The sequence below is a fragment of the Monopterus albus genome, unplaced genomic scaffold (genome assembly GCF_001952655.1).
Source record: "Monopterus albus unplaced genomic scaffold, M_albus_1.0 scaffold271.1, whole genome shotgun sequence".
In the NCBI taxonomy this organism is placed as follows: Eukaryota; Metazoa; Chordata; class Actinopteri; order Synbranchiformes; family Synbranchidae; genus Monopterus; species Monopterus albus.
In genome coordinates, this window is record NW_018128151.1 from 287,174 (window position 1) to 310,270 (window position 23,097).

At 41.4% G+C, this 23,097-nt stretch overlaps 1 protein-coding gene across 8 annotated transcripts in view; it reads right to left on the reverse strand.

Moving 5' to 3' along the window:
• Positions 1-23,097, reverse strand: part of cacna1g (calcium channel, voltage-dependent, T type, alpha 1G subunit) — a 254,312-nt gene that overhangs the window by 100,470 nt on the left and 130,745 nt on the right. For all 8 annotated transcript variants that reach the window (XM_020622042.1, XM_020622050.1, XM_020622048.1 and 5 more), the window contains exons 5-9: positions 19,940-20,037; positions 4,950-5,109; positions 2,145-2,439; positions 1,588-1,680; positions 644-1,466 (exon numbers count right to left, since the gene is read on the reverse strand). In XM_020622042.1, the coding sequence (XP_020477698.1) occupies positions 644-1,466; positions 1,588-1,680; positions 2,145-2,439; positions 4,950-5,109; positions 19,940-20,037 (1,469 nt within the window). The remainder of the gene's footprint in view (positions 1-643; positions 1,467-1,587; positions 1,681-2,144; positions 2,440-4,949; positions 5,110-19,939; positions 20,038-23,097) is intronic.

Sequence of the window (23,097 nt, forward strand, 5' to 3'; positions counted from 1 at the left end):
ATTCAATGAAAGAGATTTACTGTGAACAATAACATTTTTGGATAGTTTTTTGTGGTTCAGAGGGAGTGTGCTTAATGCTGATTGGCAGTGTGTGCCATATGAGTAATGCATTGTCTCCCCAGCCCGTGCTGCGGCCTTGTCTGGCTGGCAGCCACCATTTCCACTGTCTGTATAACCTGAACAGTCCTGGCCTGACTTTTACTGAGAACATTATCTTTTAGAACTTGGCCGGGTGCCAATGAAGCTGGCTGCAAACTCGAACATGAAAGATGAACATTTATTATCTCCAATTAGTACTCGTTCTCTCTCTCACAACAAAACCCACCCTGGACTGTGTTATAGTTTGAGGCTTAGTCGTCATAAATCAATACCATACTGCTCCACCAAAACACTTCCTGTAGTGTGTCACCTGACTACCTACACTGACGCGGACGTTTATGATTGAATAAAATAGTGTTATTATTTTCCAAACCCTCTATGAATTCCAGATTTTTTTTTTTTTTTTTTTTCAAATGCTCAGCAAAGCAAAATCCACCTAAGCCACTGCAGCTAACTCAGAAACAATGGAGCTAATTAAACACTTTTTCTGACTGTGATTTTCAAAAGTGTAGCTGTAACTGTTTGTTAGTGATGAGTAGCTTACCTGTTGGATTGTATGTGTCCACCAGGCTCGATGGTCGTCTCTCCAAAGGCATGTGTGGAATATTGAGGTTGAAGTTGATGTTTGTCAAAGTGCTAGCTGTAACACTTCCTCTTCTGGACTCTGCCAGGGCTCGGGCCTGAAGGGTAGGGTAGTTTTTAGGAGCAGGAGCAGCAAATGGCACAGAGTTCCTCTTCAAGACCCTCGATTTTGGAGCCAGGGCTACAGAGAGGGAGCCTGGAGTTGGCGCAGCTCCAGCAGTAGGACTGGACAAAATAGGGAGGTTTGTATCAGAGGTGGCAGCTGTCAAAGAAGAGGGCAGGGCCAAAGCAAGGTGCCCAGGGCCAACTGTTGCTGCAAGAGCCCCTCCGTTGTTGTTATGAACCCCAACCTCTATATCCCTCCCCTCCAGACACCTGATGCTCCCTCCTCCCCTCACGCTGCCATTCCCCAGGTGGTAGTGGTGGTGCGCCATGTGATGAACAGACACTGATCCCTGCCTGGAGGACTTCCTCCTCCTCCTCTGGCCCTGGCTGCGTTGGGGCTCCATTGCCGGGGGTGAGGCAGCGATGTTCAGCCCAGCACGGCGAGCCAAGAGCCTGCAGACGTGGGCCACTTGTCTGGCTCCCTTGCGGATGATGTGCGCCAGATACTTGAGTAGCTCATCGTAGCAGGAGCCCGGCTCAGAGAGCGAGGCCAGAGTGCTGGCATTGGACATGAATCGCACTCGCTGCTCCTTCATCAGCTGGCTCTCCCTCTGCTTGGTCTCTGAGAACTGAGTGGCGATGACCACCAGGCACAGGTTGATCATGAAGAATGAGCCAATCTGAGAACCAGGAGGAGTAGATGACATTGTTGTTCATGCGCTCACAATGAATGCTCACACATCTGTCCCCAAAGTGACCCACTTGTTCAATCATCAGCATACACCATGAATCAGCACTTACAATGATGAGTAGGATGAAGTAGATGAAGTTATAGAAGGAGTGAGCATCCATCACAAAGTACATGATGTCCACCCAGCCCTCCAGGGTGATCACCTAAAGAGGAACACAGGCAAAGGTGAGACATATAGAAAGGCACGAATAAAAGAAAATAATTAGACACAAAAAAGGAACATGAAGAAGAAAAGTAGAATTGAAAATACAGAGACCATATTCCAGATTTATGGAAGAACTCATCTCCACTCTGGCTTTCGTCCTCTAAAATTGCCCCCTCAAGGAGCCAGCAATAAATGAACAATCCAACCAAAGATTTCTTCAGATAATGTGGAGATAGAAAACAAATGGTGTGAAAAAATGAGACTGGAGTGTAGTGGTGTGGCTTTGGCGACCTGCTAATCCTGCAAGCCTCATTTCTCTGGAACACCAGTGACTAGAGCAATTTGTCTCCAACTAGGCTTGTGTCAGCTAAACCATACTGCATGTGCCCTAGCGCAGAAAGTGTTCATCAAATCTGATGGCTTAAAGTGCTGTTGTTCTAAAGGCGTGATCAGACATCTTACCTGAAAAATGGCAATCCAGGCATAGCAGATGTTGTCAAAGTTGATGGCCCCCTTGAAAGGGTTGAACGGACCAGCAGAGCAGTTGGTGTAGTACTGGTTCCAGTTGACACAGGTGGTGTTGTCTGTGCTGTTGTATGAATACATGTCCCGGGTGCACTGCAGGCCTCCCTCCTCATACAGCTTGGGCACTGAGCCGCAGTCTCTCATGCCGTTCTCTCGGGGCTGAGAGCAGATGAAAGGGTTCTCGTCGTCGTTTTCAGTGTGGTAGTATTTTGGTAACTTCAGTGACAGAGGGCTTGAGGAAGGAAGAGGAAAGGAATTACAATTACTGGTTTGTATGGATCAGTCACAGAGAGGTGTTTGCTAATATGTAATGCTCAATACACAGCAGTCATATCCCCAGTGAACTGACCCTCAAACTGTCATCTACATGGTGATATCAAGCTAAAGTTTGCTAACATTTGCCACTAAAGGTTTCTGGTCATACCAGGCCAAGTAAAGCTATAGTGGAAAAGCTAGTGAGTGTCTGGAAATTCCCAAGGGAGCATTGTATTGCTTATGAATTTGACTTTCATTCATAAAAGGGAAAATGGTATTTATTTTTCTAAAAGTTACACAACCCTATTTTTAGGTATAGTTAACTGCTAAACCAAATTACAAAATAATACCCTTCGGTCAGGTGCTCACAACAAACTAAGGAATACAGAAAATGCAGCTATAACTTGGCATAAAGACAAATAAAATCATTGAAAACTAAATCACATATTACAGGTTAAAATTTTCTTTTGGGGAACTACAGTATTTTTGCCTGTCACTGTCTAAGTGCAGCTTGCTTTTGCCACCAGGTTGAAGCAATCACTGATGATCCTACTTCTGAATTCTGGCATACACTGGGCGGACTATTAAGTGAATCAACTTTGAATCCACAAAGCCTGCAGGTTTTAATACCATGCAGATAGTCCAGCAGATGATTTCACTGATTAACACTCCTTCAAACAGACAGAAGGAAGTCATCAGTGGAGCCAGCTGTAATTGTGTTGAAAAACCTGGGGGCCAAATAACTGGGGTATTGTGTGATCTGGATGGACAAATGTGTATACTGACTATGCCACCTCTTGGTTGTTACAGAGCACTCCTCTGTCTGGAATAACAGGTGTGTGTCTGGTGATCGTCTGATATCTGGCTTGTCTGTCAGCACACATCCAGCTGACAGGCTACATTAACTGCAGTGGCCTCGAATACTTAATGGCACCATGAACACAGGGAACACCTCAGTCACTTATTTATATATTCTTAAAAGCTGTTTCACACTTTGGGATGAGCTACAAGAGCACTTATTGGTGCGATGAGTTCACTATGGTATATGATTTATCACGCTCCATCGTGACACTTTAGATGCGGTTCCTAATGGGGGCTCTCACATATTCTCTACCAGTCTAACAAACAGTTACTGTCAACCCAGTTAACAGCTGTTACTTTGTGTCACGCAGTAATACAAACCATACAGATACAAGAAGAATGTCTAAAAATTGATAATACCACCAGCTCACCAAAGCCATTATGCATAAACTTAAATTACAACTGAAAAGTCATATATCCTATAGAGAGAAAAGAAGCCAGGATGACAAAGGGTGCATGAATAAGTTATGTGTGCCCATGTTCCATATACCATGGTCTTTCTTATTATTCCAGGGACTGTATGTCTCATATTCATCACTCTATAATCGCAAAATTCATTGAAATTAAAGTATGACCTTGACCTGCTTGCAATTTCAGCTCTATTAGGAAAATAATAAATAAATCCTTTCACTCTGTGTGTCTTTGGAATAAATAGGAATATGATCAGTGAAAAGATAATTCTTGTTTATTATGATCTTGGTCTTACTTTTGTAGATTTGGGCATTGTTTCTATCATTTATAATGAACTCTGTACTCACCAAAGTTCATTTATGTCATGAAATCTGGGAACTTGTTGCTGCTGTTGCAACAAAGTGTGTGAAAGTGAGCAGTCAGAGTCTCAGTTAACTGGTCAGTTACCTTCATTGTGGGCTAAATCTAAAATATTGACAACAACCCCAGGAATTAGTTTGGTCATACAATAATCTTAAAGAGTTTAGAGATTCATCAGTCCACAGTCAGGAGACCTGTCTATAAACAGAGATGATTTGGTACTGTGGGCATCCAGCTAAGGTGACCCCTGGGGACACAACACAGTGTCCAATGAGGTAAAAAAAAAGAAGCGCAGAGTAAAAGCAAGCTGAAGTTGGTTAACATCTCAGTATGCATACACTTCATGCTGCATGGTTACATAGAGCTTGTCTGAGGTAACTGCTGCCCAAGGACATTTGACCAGTTATTAAATCCGAGGGATCACTTGCTTTTTCCACCAGTACTGTGAATGTTTAATAGGTGAGTTCAACAAAGACACAACGATTGTAGCTGTCTGTTTCTAACTTAAACACATTGTGTTTATCCAGCAGACAGACTTTATATTTACTGCAAATAAAGCAGAAGACCAAATCAATCCAACAGGTTCACATTCTTTTCCTTCCCAGTGGTATTACTACACCGCTGAATCAGTGATGAAATGACATGATAATGGTGCCTTCATGCTGTAGTTGGGTGAGTTAATTTTACCTGCTTAACATAAAGTAATGTGTGTTTCAGGGTGGTGGAGGCCCCTGTGTATTTGTCACTTAATGTTTTTTTTTTTAACTTAAGGTTAAACAATAAAATAGAAACTAACTCACACACAGTGGCACAAATACACAAGCTAAATATCACCATAGTAATCATGGAACTCACAAGGAGAAGTTGTCTTCCACGAAGCAACGGTTTCTGAGCAGGCCGGCCCACAGCTGGACGCCCACGATGCCAAATATGAAGAAGACAAAGAAGCAGAGCAGCAGCACGTTGCCCAGCATGGGCAGGGTGTCCAGCAGCAGGGTCACCAGGATACGCATACCTGGGAGGGGAGACAAGCACAAGGTCACAGCAGTACTGGTGCATATTACTGTTTGAATAGAAAACCACAACTCTTTCATTTCAAGTGGCACTGCAACACACCTTTGCAAACCGACATGAGTAACGGGTATTTTATTCAAAAGAACGGTCACTATGAGTACCAGTCCAAGCTCCTCTCAATTTACAGCCATTCACACTTCCTAGTGCTGACCCATTATCACACACTTACAAATTCAGTGTCTATTCATTTGATCTAATGATACACTAGACAGTGGAAGCTATAACATCTTTTACAGTTACATATTACACTGTTATAATTTTTTTAGTATAATACTTGTGTGGTGTAGAAGTGAATCATTTACTGCTTGCAAACCAATGATGGTAAGATGATGTCATGGGGTAGGACTGGATAAGTCTGACTTCTTCCTACTCCGTTCAAGCATGTACTAGGTATAAGTAAACTGATTCTGGATTATGTGTAAAATTATGTGTTGTCATATCAACTGTCTTTACATGCTTGAAAGAATAAATCAAATCAAATCAAATCAGTTTAATGAAAATTGAACAATGACTATGAGTAGAAATAATAGTCAAAGTCTAGTGAATATATCCTCGGAGTGTTTTATGTCTTTGATTAGTTAAACAGCTTAATGAAGGACTGTGATTCACTTTAACAAATAAAGAGCAGTGCTATGGGTTCCTCTTAAACAATATGGGGTCTGGCTCTTGACAAACAGAAGGGACTGAATATATTCATCTTGTCAGGATGAAACTCCATGTCAGTGGAAGGTTTTTTAGCTAAATCAAAATTAACAAATAGCTAAAGCAGTGACAGGGCGTCTTGTTATAATGACATGTCACTGTTTTGTTATCCTGCTGCTGTTCCCCTGGCCACCTCACTTCCCACCATCAGCAGTGGTGGGAGAAGTACTCAAATTCTTTACTTGAGTAAAAGTAAAAATGTCACCGTGTAAAAATAACTCTGTTACAAGTAAAAGCCCTGCATTCAAAATGTTACTTATGGAGAAGTACAAAAGTATCTGCATCAAAATATCCTTAAAGTACAAAAAGTGAAAGTACCCATTATGCAGAATATATACTAAATTATTGGATTATAATTACTGGCACATTATTGTGTTCATTAATTACAATGCTGCAGCTGGTAAAGGTGGAGTTCATTTTACCTTATATGCTTATAATTTGAAGTACTGCTAGGTATTCTGGGAATTTCCCACCAGGGATCAATAAAGTCAGATAATTGTTTCTTGTCTAGTTAATATTATTCTGAGAAGAAACTAGTAACTAAAGTTATCAAATAAATGTAATGGAGTAAAAAGTACAGTATTTGTTTCTAAAATGTAGTGAAGTCAAAGTATGAAGTAGCAGAAAATTAAAAAAAAAGTACAGATATATCAAAAATTGTACTTCAGTATAGCACTTGAGTAAATGTAGCTAGTTACTTTCCACCACTTATGCCTCACATTTAATTTGCAAATACAGTTGTTAGCTTACATACCAGTGCTACATCATATGCCATTTCCTAGTGATATGCCACCCTTATTAGCTGCTGTTTAACATATGGCACGTGAAAAGGTATGTTTCAATGCCATAAGCCACTCCCCCTAGGCTGAGAATGATTATTTACTGGCATATACCTCAGCATCACACTAGCCTCACTGCTGTTTCATTGGCAGATGCCACTGTCTGATGGCATATGATGATTCTTACTGATGTATGCCGCTGCTGCCGGTCTCTACATTACCCACAGTGAAACTCCACTGCCTGAGTGCTACCCTACTGGTATACCAGTGAATAGCAGCATACCAAAAGTCAACAGTGACATACCACTCAGAATCTGTGTCTGGATCTAGAAGAGTGGCATCTTGTCAGCCACCTATCAATCTCAGTGCTGCTGCACTCAAGTTCTTTTGAACATAGCACTGACAGCTGAGTGTGTGTAACTGTATAAATATTACGCAATCCATTACAGAAAAGAAAAAGTGTGCTTAGCAACTTCCTTCCTTGGATGAATAAAGGTTTAAAATATATTTGGGTAAGTCATGAGTCCTGAGTCAAACGGAAGTACAGAGAGTTGTTAGCAGTCTGTGAGAGTGTCGGCAGGACTCCTACACTTTGCTCTGAATTAATGCCACCGTAAAAGGCCTGCTTTTTTGCATTTCACACAGTACATCTCTGATTCTGTCTGCTCTGGACAGTGTTCCCTCAAGTTTCTGACAACACACACACACTTCCTAGCGCCCACATGCTCCCTCTGCTAAATCTGGCAGTGTCCCTCTGCTGTTGCAGCGTAGATTTTTCACTTAACTTCACAGACTTTCTTCTATCTATCTCCCTCTCAGGCTCTCCATCTCTGCCTCTCTCTCTCACACAGTCCCTGCAAATTATCCTCACAGCAGTAAGAGGGAGTGGATAATGAGGATCTGATCAGGGGTTTTCTGAGTAACTGGAGAGGCAGGGTACATCCCTGTTAGAGAGCTGGCAAAGGTCACCTGCTGGGCTGACAGCCACAGAAGAACAGAGGAGACAGACCAAAGGACACAAAGAGGAAGGAGAGAGCAGCAGAGAAAGGGGGAGAAGGAGAAGTAGACATTTGAGCCCAGCCCCGCTTCAGAAGATCACAAAAGAGGCATGGTGGTCATGGTGTTTCCGCTGTGTTGTATCACCTTCAGTAGAGAAACTTTTTTTGTTACTTTTGAAACATTTGTGAAGTTATAATGTGAAACTTTCAGTAGTGCTCGAAGGCTAGTATTAGACTTTCCAACCAATCACATCTTTTGTTCAATTAATAATAAATATCTGATACTGAGTCTAGTCTAATAATTACATTTGATGCGATAAGTAAATAAATTCACTGTACATTAAGGTTCTGAGAGCAGAATATCTCTGTTCTTAGAAACTGTTCCCTGCACCGCAGGTTTCTAGTGATGCTTCTTTATCTTTTACATGGTCAGTTGTAGAGTCTTGACTGATATTTATGGACACTGACAGTGTGAATCTGCTGTTGATTAAATCTTTGGACAGGACTCAGTGTTGCACTGTCTCTTACAACAACAAAATACTAAAGTTCAGGTGCATTTTTTGGGCCAGTGTATGGATGGTAATGTCAATCAGCTGGTCTAACGACTAGTGGATGAACTACCCCAAAATTTTCTACAAATATTTAGGGTCCCTAGAGAATGAACTTTCTAAGAACTTTGGTGACTCCTTGACTATTCATCTAGTGCCATTGTTACTTTAAGATTGGCCCAATACTTTGTAAAACTCAGCTGTACTTTGCATTTAATGTTAATTAGGAATTGTTAGCATGCTTACATTGATAGCATGCTAAACAAAGACGGTGGCTTGAGCATTAAGCTTAAAGCACAGCTGAGCCTAAGTAGAGTCTCACAGAACCGCTGTCATAAATGTAGACGTTTGCTCATTTAATAACAATCTTTAAAATTAAATAACCAGCAATATATCAGAGAAAAACAACATGACCTTCACATCATGCAGGGCCGAGTCGATCTGCCTTTTATATGTCTGCACCCTTGGGCCCACTGGCACATTGCATTAATTAGTTTATATACTGGCTGCTAAAATAGTAGATCATCAACAACAGCACAAGGACATTGATTCAAAATGTGCAATTGCTGAGATCTGAAAAGAAAAGAAAAGAGGAAAATACTTTGTTGAGTTGTACACCGGTGGTACAGTATTTACTGAAATCCTCCCTGGTTTGGAGTTGTTGGTTTAAATGAAACACTTTTTATCTATTGCCACTTGGAAGTGGGACACCAAACTGCATGAGGAAATGTTCATATTTGTTCATGTGGGCACACACTGAGAGAAAGACTTGGTGTTGGAAGATGGAATGAAAAACAAGAAGTATTTTACAGATACAGAGAACAAACAAGGAGGAGACAGCCAGGATAAGCAGGGAGCGATGAGAGGAGCAAAGGTACCACTGAAGGATGGGATGGGAGAATGAGTGACAGGAATGTTTGCACGATACCATACATGTTTGGATTATGCCTTTCACAGCAACCATTCTCTCAAAGGGAAAGATGTATATATGAAACCAAGCTAAGGAGAAGGGGACCGCACTGAAACAAACTCCTGAATGGCATCCAAAACCTTTGAAAATGGTTTTCAAGTCATTTCAATTTGTTTAACAGCTGCCACAATTCACACTGGGTGTGATACACAATTACCAGCTAAACAGTGTATAAAATCACAGAGCGAGATGAGATTCATCAAGAGAATCTCTCTCTACAGCTCATAATCAGACTGTGAAGAAAAGTCGTGTTGCAACACTTTACAAAAGAAGCATGTTGTCATGATTTAAGAGGAGTGATGTGGTACAGGGAGGTGTGTGTTGATTTGTTACAGCCATTGACTGCCAGCCTCAAGCGGCTGTTAGAGGAACTGCAGGTTTTGTCATTTCAGCACTGGTTTTGTTTCTTAGCCTCGGAGGTTGCTGCTTGGTTACAACCTGCCCTTTGGTACAACACCCGTTAAAAGTCACTGCCCTGAACTCACAAAGAAAGGGTATTGTGATACCTTCAGCTGCTGTCACAGAGGTGTGAAGGCTCATACTCTCTGACATGCTGCCTATACAGCAACTCTATCCTTCTCTGGTCATTAATGAACACAGCCCCTGCCTGACTGTAGATGAACACACACTACGACGCACAGATAAAGCAGAAGTTGCTTCGGGCAACTGCCCTCACAGTATAATGTGCTGAGCTGTTAGGATGCTGCTTAGCTGTGACTGAATTAGTGACAGCAGCTGGGATTAGCTGAGGCACTCTGACTCAGTGGAGGCATATCTGCACATGAGAATCTAATACTGAAAATGCTCCACGCTGGTATTCAAAACTCTGACAGCTGTGCCTGTGCAGAGGGCAAAACCAATCATTTACCACAACTTTTCTCATTTATCAACCAATAGAGCAGGGTTCATGTTTGACAGTCTCCTGACTTTCCTCTGCAAAAGATATCAGTGTCACTATTCTACCTTTGTTAAATTATGCTGTAATTGAAAAAGTTTCTCATATTTTTTGATAGTACAAAGCAGTTACTGTACATTAAAAACTAGATTGATTTAGTTTGTTGCAGTTAATGTATGAAAATAAGTCTAATAAGTATTAAATCAGGCTTCATTGCACATTTTGTACTGTTTCATATCTAGATCCATGCACGCTTCTTATGACAAGATATGAGGAAATGCTCATAAAGCAAATCCAATTTTCAGAATATCAAGAGGGTCTAGAAGTGGAAAGAATGATATAAATCAACATTAAAAGTAAATTATACCTAAACATTCAGAAGTGTTGTTTTAAGGATAATAATAATCACCTTTATTTGACCAAGTATGTTACACACAAGGAATTTGTTTCCAGTACAGAACCGAGGCAGCCATGTGCACCTACAACTCACACCGATGGCTCTAACCATCGGGGACAACTTGGGGCTCAGTGTTTTGCCCAAGGACACTTCGACATGTGGACTGCAGGCACCGAGATTCGAACCTCCAACCCTCCGGTTGGGAGATGACTGCTCTACCCACTGAAACACAGTCACCCATTGAAAGACAATCTAGATTTGTGCATCAGAGGTGTAGTAATTCTCTAATTAGACAATAAACAGACACTGAGCTATTTTGGTGACTGAGTTATCATTTAGTCATTTTCAAGCCAAAAAGCCAAACATTCACTGTCAGCTTCTCAGATGCAACAACTTGATACTGTTCTCCTTCAAAAAAGATTGTAAAATGAATAGCTTCAGATTTTGTACTTCTGTTTAAATAAAACAAGGCATCTCTTTGGGCTGTGGTACATTTTAAATAGCATTTTTTGCAATCTTCTGACAATCAATTATTTGTGGGAAAAACCAGTTGGTTATTGTGCTACTGAACAAACTCTGCATTTTACTTAAAGGAGTGAACATATGGAACAGCTGTTGTTGAGAAATGAAAATGTACTCTAGTGCAAGGAAAATACTTTGAAGATACCCTGTGGATTTTTATTGTGATCAAAGTTATACTCTCATCAAAACGCATTGCCATGTATCCGTGAGGCCACACAGAATGTTTTCTGAGAGGTCATTTTTGTTACATCGATGTGTACATAAGCTGACAGGTGTCTTTATCATTGCCTTTGTTGCTACATTGCTGTATTACCAGCACCAACTGTCATCATGAGATACAAACTAAACAGGAACCTTATATGAAATCTTAGCGCCCAAAGTCACTAGTGGTCAAAAACTCCACAGAGTACTTTCAATGAAGAAATGATCAAAGACGTATTGTGCCATATGGTTACTGCAATGTTAGATTGCTGTGTTTTTTACCTTAAATGAGTAATATGGCTTCCGTTCAAAAGCATAAGATAACTGTGGGGGTAAAAAATGAGTTTTTCAAGACTAGTGTTATCTTGATGGTCATATAAATCAAGGTATCAAACAACAGATCAACTGAGTTAGAGACATACACTATATGAGGACAGGTCTTCATTCAGTCACACAGGCAAACACGAATATCTTCAAAAAACATCCTCTTTGTTTTATTTCCTAGATATGAAAATCAATTGTCTGAGCCTCTTCTGACCTGAATAGCCTGCTCATTCCAACTGATCGACATTTCATATTCAATAACAATCATCTCCTCCTCTGCCTGTGTGCCCTCTCCGACCTCGCCGTGGGCGGCCACTCCGATCCGTCACGGCTGCCAGGCGAGTGGCTGTGTGTGATCGGAGGAGCCATCTGTTAACAGGCAGATTAGGTCCACTTCCTCTGCTCTCCTGTCCAGGTATAGCTGCGGCTCAGCTGTGTTGTAATCCGTGTTCTGTGAACTAATGGGTTTTTTGAGTTGAGGGCCAGTGTACACCTGCGCCTTTTCTTGTCTGCTCTGAGTGGATGGTAACTAGCTCCATCTCAACAACTTCGGACGGAGATGGCTAGACATCCTTGAAATGAAAACGTGCCTCTGCATAAAGGAGTCAAGTGACCGCAGGTCATGAGAGCATGAAAAATGAAAACTGATAGAGAGAACGGAGGTCAGAGGTCCCATGTGAGCACTGCTAACCTCCTGCTTTATTTGCCTGAGTGACTTTACCTGTTTGTGTTCATCAATGTGTATGAAATCACACAAAGCAGACAGTGATCTGATTAGATGTGAAGCCTTTTTGATCAATCATATGTGTGTAAGTACAGGTTTGTTCTTGTGACTATGCACACCAACAAACTGCAGCAACACAGGTGTACCTGGAGGTAAACTACTTCCTAAATTACAGACACACAAAATACTCAACATTACTAGCAACTCTGTGAGCATAACTGACAGCTTTACTGACAATGTGCATTTCTGTTATTTGGAAAACAATGCAATCAGCTCTTTTAGAGTAAAAGTTGGTAGGGTTCTAAGTTATAGTAACTTTACTAAAAAGAATGTTTGACATTATGAAGTATTTTTATAGGGTTCATCATTTTAATGAAGCCCCATTGCTGCCCATGCTGACTCACTTGCAGGTTGAACCACATTTCATTCATTCATTCAACCTTTATTTGTACAGGGTAGTCCAGTGAAACCTATCTGACTCTCTTTTGCATGAATGCCCTGTTTACCTATCTGACTCTCTTTTGCATGAACGCCCTGTTTACACAAGATATCACACAATTTCACAAGCAAAACAAATATTTGACATTAAAATTTAAACAAAACTTTGCATTCAGATAAGACAATGACAAGTTAGACAAGTGATTAAAACTTTAAGAGCGTGTGCAAGAAAAATCTTAAAATCAGCTCGAGATACCAGCTCATCTAATTTCAGAGCCTGTTGTAACATATTACATCTGAGAAGAGCAAAGCATTGAAAGGCCTGTTTTGTTCTGTATTCACGGATTTCAAGTATAAGACTTTCATGAGATCTACACTGAAAAAAAGGAAACACCAGGTCTTTGGATTTACACAAATTATGCTAGTATATGCAACGCAATTCATTCATATTTCCTCTGTTAACATAAAGAAAATTATGTTGGTTTTACACATTATCATTGTGTGGGACCAATGTACACATTACAATCCAGTAAATCCAACAAATCTTTTTTTTCAGTGAAGTTTGCATGTAATAACAAACTAGCGACGAGTTTTGTAGAAAAAAAATTAAGCTCATAAGTCTGTTGCCTTGATGCATGCTGAGAGGCTTGCATGCTCCAGGGATGATACCACATGCTCACCTCACAGTCTCAACTTCTCAACTTTATCTTGCTGCCACTTTTGCCCACAACAAGTAACTCTACATTAAAGCTGTTAGGACCTTCAAAGGGATTTGACTCACCCTAAATGCTTTTCTGGGGATGTTTCTGTATGATGGATGCAGGAAAGGTTAGATTTATCATTGTTTGGTGTGTAAGGTATGATAAATACCAATGTTCTTGTCAGTATGGATGCATCTAGATATTGCTGTAAGCATGCATAAATAAACAAGGTCCTTGAAAACCGTAAGCCTTCCTGAAAAGACCACTGACTTCTGAATCCGTACCATCCCACTTTGTCATTCCCTGAACAAAACAAACATTTTAAAAGAAACATTTCTACCTTCATGCATCTAGATGTTTAAAAGCAGTGCTTATTGCAGCTTCAACTCAAATATCTTTGACAAATCTCAGCTGTGGGGAGATGATTGCCTACCTGTCTTCAGGCTACTTGGGAATACTGCTCCACAGCACAACTTCAAGTGATCAAAGAACTGAATTTCATGCTTTAAGATACTGTGGCAACTTGAAACCATGAATTAAAAATGAATTTGTTCTGAAAATACAAGTAGAACAGAATATATTAAAGTATCACTTGCATGCGAACAGCTGCTGAGGGTGTTGAGATCTGAGCAATGAGATCTTTTGTTTCTAGCAGAGAACAGATTGACAGCAGAGGCTAAGGACGACTATGTGACAGTTTTTGCTTTCTGGCAAATAACATCTTCTCCTGAACTCCATCTAACCTTAGTCCTTTATTTTGTCTGCTTTATTTCCTTTTTTATTCTTTATTTCTTCTACTTTCAAACAAGGAGCCTAGATCAACCCCATCCTGACTCCTCCAGGCTCTCCCTCTTATCCTCACATTACAACAAAACAGCACAAGTCAAAGGGTGACTTAGGCCTTGCTATAAAACCCTATGGCCCCCCTCCAGCAGCTTATAGAAGAATAGAAGCTAGGATGTTCTGACAAGGTCTTTAATTATCGAGTACTGAGGCTCAGCAAACAATGTAGCAGGGCATGAGCTTGCAGGGAGCTGGGAGGTCGGTGATGTTGATATGTCGTTGCTGCCTTTGGGGCTTATCTGGGCAGAAGGACATGACAGTGGGTATGAACCAAGCACTGCTCAAACAGTCTAACATGGAGAACAGGATGAAGCACTCCATATTACTGATGCATGGATGAAAATAACAGTGCCAATGTGTGTGCATTGCAGGTCTGCTTGCATGTGTGAGGCAAATGTGTGTGTGAGCACCACTTGTGTTGGCTCAGGCTTTGAGGAAAAGGCATACTGTGGCTGAACAATCAAAAAGTGTGTAAGGGTGATTGTGGGCTCAGTCTCTTTAAGACGGGGAGTCACAGACTGAATCTGTATGTGTGTGTGTCCTGTGATAAGGACTGCTGCCACTGGTTTATCAATCAGCACTGCCTCACTCAAACGTGGCTCACTCACAGCATCCAGCAATACGACACATCAAGGGGGGAAGCATCTTAAAGTTTTATCCTGTTCTTTATCCTGGTATCTGTTGTTAATTTGCAGAACAGAGGAACAGATTCTTCAGTTAGTTAGCCATGAATCACAGCCTCCTTTATTCACTGGCAATTCAAATAATAAAGGAGGCAACTCAAAATTTGTTTGTAATCCATTAAATGAAGCTTTGGCAAAGGTTCAATAAGGGACAATTTTTCTCTTGCATTCTGCTTTAATGCCGCTACAGGTGAATGTTTGCTATTTCCTCCTGTTTTTTCCTGTCCCTTCTGCTTTCACATGCTGTCAAAATTCCTATATTCACACTATCCAACCAGTGATCTTTCTGCCTGTGTTCTTTGAGCCAATCAGTCCCTGGATGCTGCTCTTTAAATATAATTGCAATTTTGTCATTTTGTACTTCACAGCTACTATTGCACAACTCACCAACTCTGCATCACCACCAGGACCTTTAGGATGTCCAGAGAGTTTACATCAATTACATGCTGGTTTTACTCTACCATCATCAGCATCTAGATTCTCAGGGATCCTGTCATATCTTTTAAAGATCACAGTGAAGATGTTTCATGTTGATGGCATTTATTTGTCTACCTCTGCTTCGAATTGATCTCTCCTTGATGCTGGTAGCTGTACTCAGATGGGTTAGGTTCTAAAGATGCCAGTCCTAAAGACCTACCAAAGCAGCCAATGGTGAGATATTCTGATTTTTATACCAAAATATGTAACATCTTTACATGACAACCCACACCCTCCCCCATGGTCTGTGGGTCCATATTTTAGTTTGTAAGAGGCTTTCTGCTATAAATTTGTCTCCAAACCAAGGCCAAGATAACCCCAATGACATCAACAGGAGGTATTTTCTCTTAAGGCTAAAACTTCTCTGAAGCTACAAAAGGCATTATAAAATTTTTATACAAGCTGCACTTCCCATAAACTGCCCTTTCTGCATAAAATCTCTAACTCAGTTGCTTATGGCATTAAGGAACTGTTGATAACCATGGTGGGAGAATACATTAACCCTGGCCAGGAGGCAAGCCATGAATTACAAAGTCAGACTGCTGCTTACCAGTGTGGCCACCAAACCAGGCAGTTTGGCAAGTGAGCAACCACCAACCCTTTCTATCCCAAACATACTGTATGATTGGCCTAAAAAACAACTGTGCTGTATGGTGAAATAAATGTGGCAATTTTTCCTGAGGCAACAAAAGAAAAAGCCATTTTCCTACTCTGTAGATCACAATGGCACCTTTACTGCTACAAACATATGACAGAAAAATTCTATTTAAGCATATTAAAGGCAGTACTCTAGGTTTCCGTGCCTCAAGGTTTTAAGCTAAAACCCATCAAGGCTGCGCCTCATTTCTATTTGCCTATTGTAGCAGCTGAATCAAGGTCGCAACTGCTGAAAAACTATTGTAAATGTTAGTTTGCCATTATTTGATACATAAGACGCATCATTAGAGTTAAAAATGAAAAAAAATAGTGGCTCGTTTTTCTCAACAATTTAGCAAAGCTAGAATTAAAATTTTTCTTACTTTGCCCTCTGTGTATTATACATACTCATCCAAAATTATAATACACCGTATCCATTTTCACACCACAAACACAACTGTGTCCAACACTATTCATTTCTTCCAGAGAAGAGGACCCTCCTCTGTCACACAGGAAGACGTTCTGTATATGGGACACCCGAGTGGCTAGCCGCTCCTTTTGACTATTAAGACCCATGCAGAGGCGTGTCAAGGTTGTCGTGCCTGCCTTGATGTCACCAGTGACAGGCCTGCAGCAGGCTGGTACTGGACATGAGGGTAATAGCCAATCAGGTGGCAGAGGATGTGGTGGTGACACAGCCTGGGATCTTTGGTTTCGTTGGCAGCTGGTGGATGAAGCCTACAAAATGTATCTGTCACTTCCACTGGCAGGACTGCCATGCTAGCACATCAATCAATGCCAGAGCCCAGGATGTGGACACCAACCCAGGAACAATGTTTTCATTAATGCAATTCTGAGGGTGTGTGGGTTTTAAGATGAGCCCCAGCTTTCTGTTTTTCAATACAGGTTTAAGGCAAAAGATGACAGATATGGAGAGCACGAAGAGAACAATGCGGGGCTATAGAAAGTGAGACAGAGGGATGTGGGTACACTTTACACATCTGCTGATCCAGGATCACATGGCTTACATTTTTGGCAGCAGCAGACAAACAAGAACTTCAGCTGAGATGCTAAAGATGGAAAAATCATACCACCCTGGAGTGACAGCTTGAATGAACTCCTTGGACCTGTAAATGCATAATGATAGTGTATAAGCTATTTAATCTACTGTGTGTATCAGCTGAGGGGTGCTGCACTGTCTTGTTTGCATCATCAGCTATAAATCAGCCTTTGCTCTGGAGTACATTTACACTTGATATTGAACTACAGCTTCATCTTAATGATGCTAAATCTCTCCTGCTGTATCAAAACAAACATTAATACAAATGCCATGTCCTTACACTAACCTGAAAATTCATTTGAATAGTCTACAGTATCTATCTATACTGACGACAGCCTGATTGATTTGAGTGCTTTATCACAGCCCGAGATATAAAATACTTTACTTATATAGAGTGGTGTTCATTGCCTCCCAGTAACTGTAGTTAATCGGCCAAGTGGTTCTCTGTCAATGTGTGGGGTGTTATGCAGTTTAACACCTGAGCCTTGAATACTAGCTAATCACTAAGGACATCAGCATTTATGTTTGTGGATTTGGTAGCTCCCATACCCTATTCACATGTTCCACACTTTTCAACAGAAAACATTAAGAAATAATCACAAAACAGTGAGTCCCTTCATAAATAAAACTGCTACAATCCCATATTTTGCTAGCAGCATGGCAGTAGTGATGGCAATGTCAGTCAGCTCATCTGGCAGTCCAAGAGCTTGGTTTAGAGCTGAACCAATGCTATGCTTCTTTTTTGTGTGGCTAGGGCTTCAGATATTCTTTACATGTATGCCTCAGTGTTGCTGCATTGATACAACTGTGGATCTTGTCATTTGTCATCCCTATTCTGTACCTCTTTTGTAATATGGCAGCCCCAGTTAGGCAGGTTGAATTCCTTTTCTACTTGGCATATCTTTGAAAGGGGCAAACTCTAGCTTGCCTTTTTCCTGCCTTCTTTCTTATGAAGCCAACTGCTTAATAAATGGAACAGGGAAAAAAAACACCTTATTCAGTGGCATAAATACATCTAACATGTAAGAAATGATTTCACAGCATCTCAGAACTCGAGCACCCATGTATTCAGATTCAGTTAAGCATGCCTCAAAATAGTCAAAGCTCCACTCAAACATCCCCACCCAGGGTCATGATGAATGCCGCAACCTTCTCCGCTGGATCTGATCATGCTGAAGAGATGAAAGGAATACGGAGGAACATGTTTCATGACATTTTCCCTGCATGGTCAGAACAAAATCATTCACACATTAATGCCAGTATCAGTCATGTGATTAGGATGAGGATTGGTTGGATGCCTTATGAGCAAATCAGTGACTGTGACTGCATACTCTGTTTGTGACCTAAAGAACGGTGGCGGACCCCTACGATGGCTTTGATTGACAAGAGGGTGAGATTACAGAAGAGGCTAAGGAGTGTTATCAGGGGAGAGAGAGACGGGAGGGGGGTTGATGTCCCATTCATGCATCTATATGGGGTAAACACCTGCCTGTAGACACACACACATCCTGGGGATCATTGCTCACTTTGCCTGTAATCCCCTCAGAGCAATTGAGAAGAGAATGACATAATTAGGATCTGTATTTAAATGAAGGCATTACAGGGGGTGGAATCAAAGTAAGGAAGAGTGCACGTACTGTAATGGACTGCTGGGTGGGCAAAAAATGCTTTCCATTTATTTAAACAATGTGCGCACTTGAAATTGCACTGTGCTTATTAAACTCTATTGAAGACTAGTGGAAAAATGGGCAGAGAAACTTTTTTGGGGGGTTAGGATGTGTGTGTGAAAGACAAGACGACAGATGGAGCAACTGACTCAGGGCTTTTGTGCATTTGTATCGTACTGAACATGTGTGATGGTCTGTGTGAGTGAATGAGTGTGGCTATGAACTACAGTCCTTTAATAAAAAGCAGTGACTTGGAAAATTGCATATAAATCTGAATGAGTGCAAAGCTGACTGTCTAACTGGGGAAAACCTAAACACAGACAGAGAAATGTGAATCGGCTTGTCCCTGACCTACATTCCACAGCTGTGCAGGAATTCAGCCCACCTTTATGAGCACCAATGATAGCAAATACCATGATAATATCTTCTGCTACCAAGCTTGATTGACCATGAAAATATTACAGTACTTGTTGGTCACGGTGATGAATATTTTAACACCAAATCAAAGTAAGGCGACTTCTGCTTCAGTTTTATATTATAGGGATGTAATTTCACAATGTCACAATAAAAACATTTTTTGTTACCTTTGTGGGACTGTTATCTATCAGGATATTACACGTTTTTTTTTTTTTTGCTAGTGTAACTGCATTCAGGTCACAGAATTTGGCACAAAAACACTGATGTTCCACTGTGAATATGTGTTGTTTTATTTACAGGAACTAGCTCCTGCGATAACTTGTTTTATTTCATAAAAAGACTACTGACTATTGCATTATCTTTTATATACATTTGACAAAAGAAGAAAAACAAATAAGCTGATTTATCATTTAGTAAGGGGCATTATTGAATATTGTGACAAATATCATATCGTGGACTTTTGATTGTGCCAGTATTGTACCATGAGGTTTTGGTATTGTTACATCACTAATGTACTATCATGATAAACATCTGGACTCAAGTGAGTCAAGGTGAAGAGTTACATGTCTGAGTTAGATATGAATGGCTTTGAGTCAGTTGTCTATGACTTTTTTTTTATTATTACTGACAAAAGCCTGATGTTATGGCCAACCTAAAAGTTGTACACAGTCTGGCTTTAGTTTAAAAAGTGTACTTGTCTCTGGAGGAAGCCAAAAGTGTTCTACTATTAGAGGAGAGAGTGCTCTGGGATCCAAAGAACGTGTGAGGGGCCAGTAAGTCTGCACTCACTTGGCACTCGGTTGATGGCTCTCAGTGGTCTCAGCACGCGAACTGTCCTCACTGCTGACAAACTGACGTTCTGCAGGTTGAGGGAATACTCCAACATCCTGCAACATATGGACAAGGAAAATACGTCAGTAAAACAAACCAAATACTTTCATTGTTACCACATCTCATATGCAGAACACGACTGATCATCTGGGACTAAAAACATTGAAATTGTAAAGGCAATGTAGCCACTTATATACTCTATGTATTAAATGCTCTCCTACTCTCACTAGAACAGTGATAATTATTTTACAGTCCTGCCTTTACAGATGTCTGTAATGCATGTGCTCTGCCAAACAACATGCTTTCATTCCAAACCTCACTGGACTGCAACTAAAAAGGCAGAAAGTTCTAAAAACACTTCTCTCACACACTGCAGTGCATCTGTTTGTGCTTGTATATGGAGCGCAGCATACACGCAATGTTTGTGAGCCTGACAAACACGCATATGTTCACACGCATCCTCATACAATCAACCTTCAAAGGAGCGTGTGGCATATGTGCATCCCCTCTGAGACTTCAAGAGCGGGTGACTCACTCCTCGTTGAGATTAGGAGGTGGCCTCCACAGTACATACAAGAGCAGCATCAGATGAGTTTGCCTTGTAACCTTGAGATGGCACACGCTGTTAACAGCTTCTCCAGCAGCTCTATAGAGGCTCTTTCAGGCTGCGATTGGAGGTTAGAGAGGCAGCGCTGAGAGGAGAGAGCAAGGCCATGCTTGAAGAAATATTTTCCTTGTTTCTTGACCTCCGTTTGTCGTTCTCTCTCCTCACACTCGCTCTCTCACTCCCTGTGCGTGTGTGTAGAGAGCAGATGCTGAGCACATGTGCAGCTTGAAGGGCCGTGCAGATGAAGGAATTCCCTCCTCACACAGCCTCTTAGACTGTCTGTCCGACAAATTCGCAACACATGTCAGACAGTTCGGCTGTGTGAGTATATCTGTGCGTGTGTGCGCACAAGCCTGTTGGCCACCTTAAGCACTAGAAATTCCCCTAATGAATGTATTAATGTGTGTGGTCATTTTTAACTCTTTAAGGTGTCCCAGCACAATGTGAGCCTTTTCTGGCTTGTTACACCAAATGCACTAAAACTGGAATATGCACACTCTCACACAAGTTTACACACACATAGCCAGACAGATGGCCTGCAGGCCAGGCAGAGGAGGTGATTAAAGACAGCAGCACAGGGATGCCCTCCCATCACCTACGGTACTATCCAGTCCTTGGGAAACTGGCACCTTGCATCAGCAGCTGTATAACGCTCGGTAATGGCCACCATGGGCACTCAGGTCAAAGGGAATCAACTAGCATTTATGAAAGAGTAACTTGGAAGAAAAATATCACTTTGGGAGCACAAAAATTAACTGAGATCAACACCTCGTCAAAAAGTATTAGTCCCAACAGGAATATTATGGGAAATATCATGTTCCACAGGAAAGAAAAAATAAAATAAAGAAGCACTTCACCAATATTGCAGGGTCAGGTTGAGAAACGTACGTCAAACTTCAGGCTAGACAGCTCAGGCACTCAAACATCTATTGCATTTATTGATATAGGAAAAAGACACTGTGCAAAGTCAACTGCATTGGGCTTGGGCTGAGTTCAGACATTATATGTTACAAGTTTGTCGAGTCTGGGTCAAGTTCGGACATCACACTCTTGGGCATGGGTCGGGTTCGGCCAGAAACATGCGGCCTCATCCATGAAAGTAACAGTCAAATCACAAGTCACAGACGGAGCCTGTGAAAACATGCATACAGCGTCTTGTATGGATCAGGTTAAATTTGTCAAGTATGGAAAAATTACTTGTTCATTGAGCTCATCAGAGCATTAAATTCAACTAAACCAGTGAGGTAGTAGTAGGTGGGATTAAGTACAGTGCATCCAGAAAGTATTCACAGCTCTTACCTTTTTCCACATTTTGTTATGTGACAGCCTTATTCCAAAATGGATTAAATTCATTATTGTCCTCAAAATTCTACAAACAATACCCCATAATGACAATGTGAAAAAGGTTTGTTTGAAATCTTTGCAAATTTATTAAAAATAAAAAATGAAAAAAAACCACATGTACATAAACATTCACAGCCTTTGCTCAATACTTTGTTGAAGCACCTTTAGCACCAATTACAGCCTCAAGTCTTTGAGTATGACGCTACAAGCTTGGCACACCTATTTTGGGGCCGTTTCTCCCATTTTTCTTTGCTATACCTCTCAAGCTCCATCAGGTTGGATGGGGAGCATTGGTGCACAGCCATTTTCAGATCTATCCAGAGATGTTCAATCGGGTTCAAGCCTGGGCTCTGGCTGGGCCACTCAAGGACATTGACAGAGTTGTCTCATAGCCACTCCTTTGTTATCTTGGCTGTGTGCTTAGGGTCGTTGTCCTGTTGAAAGATGCACCCAGTCTGAGGTCCAGAGTGATCTGGAACAGGTTTTCATCAAGGATGTCTCTGTACATTACTGCAGTCATCTTTCCCTCGATCCTGACTAGGCTCCCAGTTCTTGCCACTGAAAAACATCCCCACAGTATGATGCTGCCACCACCATTCTTCACTGTAGGAATGGTGTTGGCCAGGTGGTGAGCGGTGCCTGGTTTCCTCCAGACATGACGCTTGGCATTCAGGCCAAAGAGTTCAATCTTTGTTTCATCAGACCAGAGAGTTTTGTTTCTCATGGTCTGAGAGTCCTTCAGGTGCCTTTTTGGCAAACTCCAGGCGGACTGCCATGTGCCTCTTACTGAGGAGTGGTTTCTGTCTGGCCACTCTACCATACAGGCCTGATTGGTGGAGTGCTGCAGAGATGGTTGTTCTTCTGGAAGGTTCTCCTCTCTCCACAGAGAAATGCTGGAGCTCTTTCAGAGTGACCATCGGGTTCTTGGTCACCTCCCTAACTAAGGCCCTTCTCTCTCAATTGCTCAGTTTGGCCGGGCGGCCCGCTCTAGGAAAAGTCCTGGTGGTTCCAAACTTCTTCCATTTACAGAATTCTTCTTCCACTATTCCCTTTCGCACCTGGAAAATGGATACTCCTACATCAGGATACTCTTCATTGACTACAGCTCCACCTTCAACACAGTTGTCCCCCACAAACTCACCCACAAACTGTCCACACTGGGTCT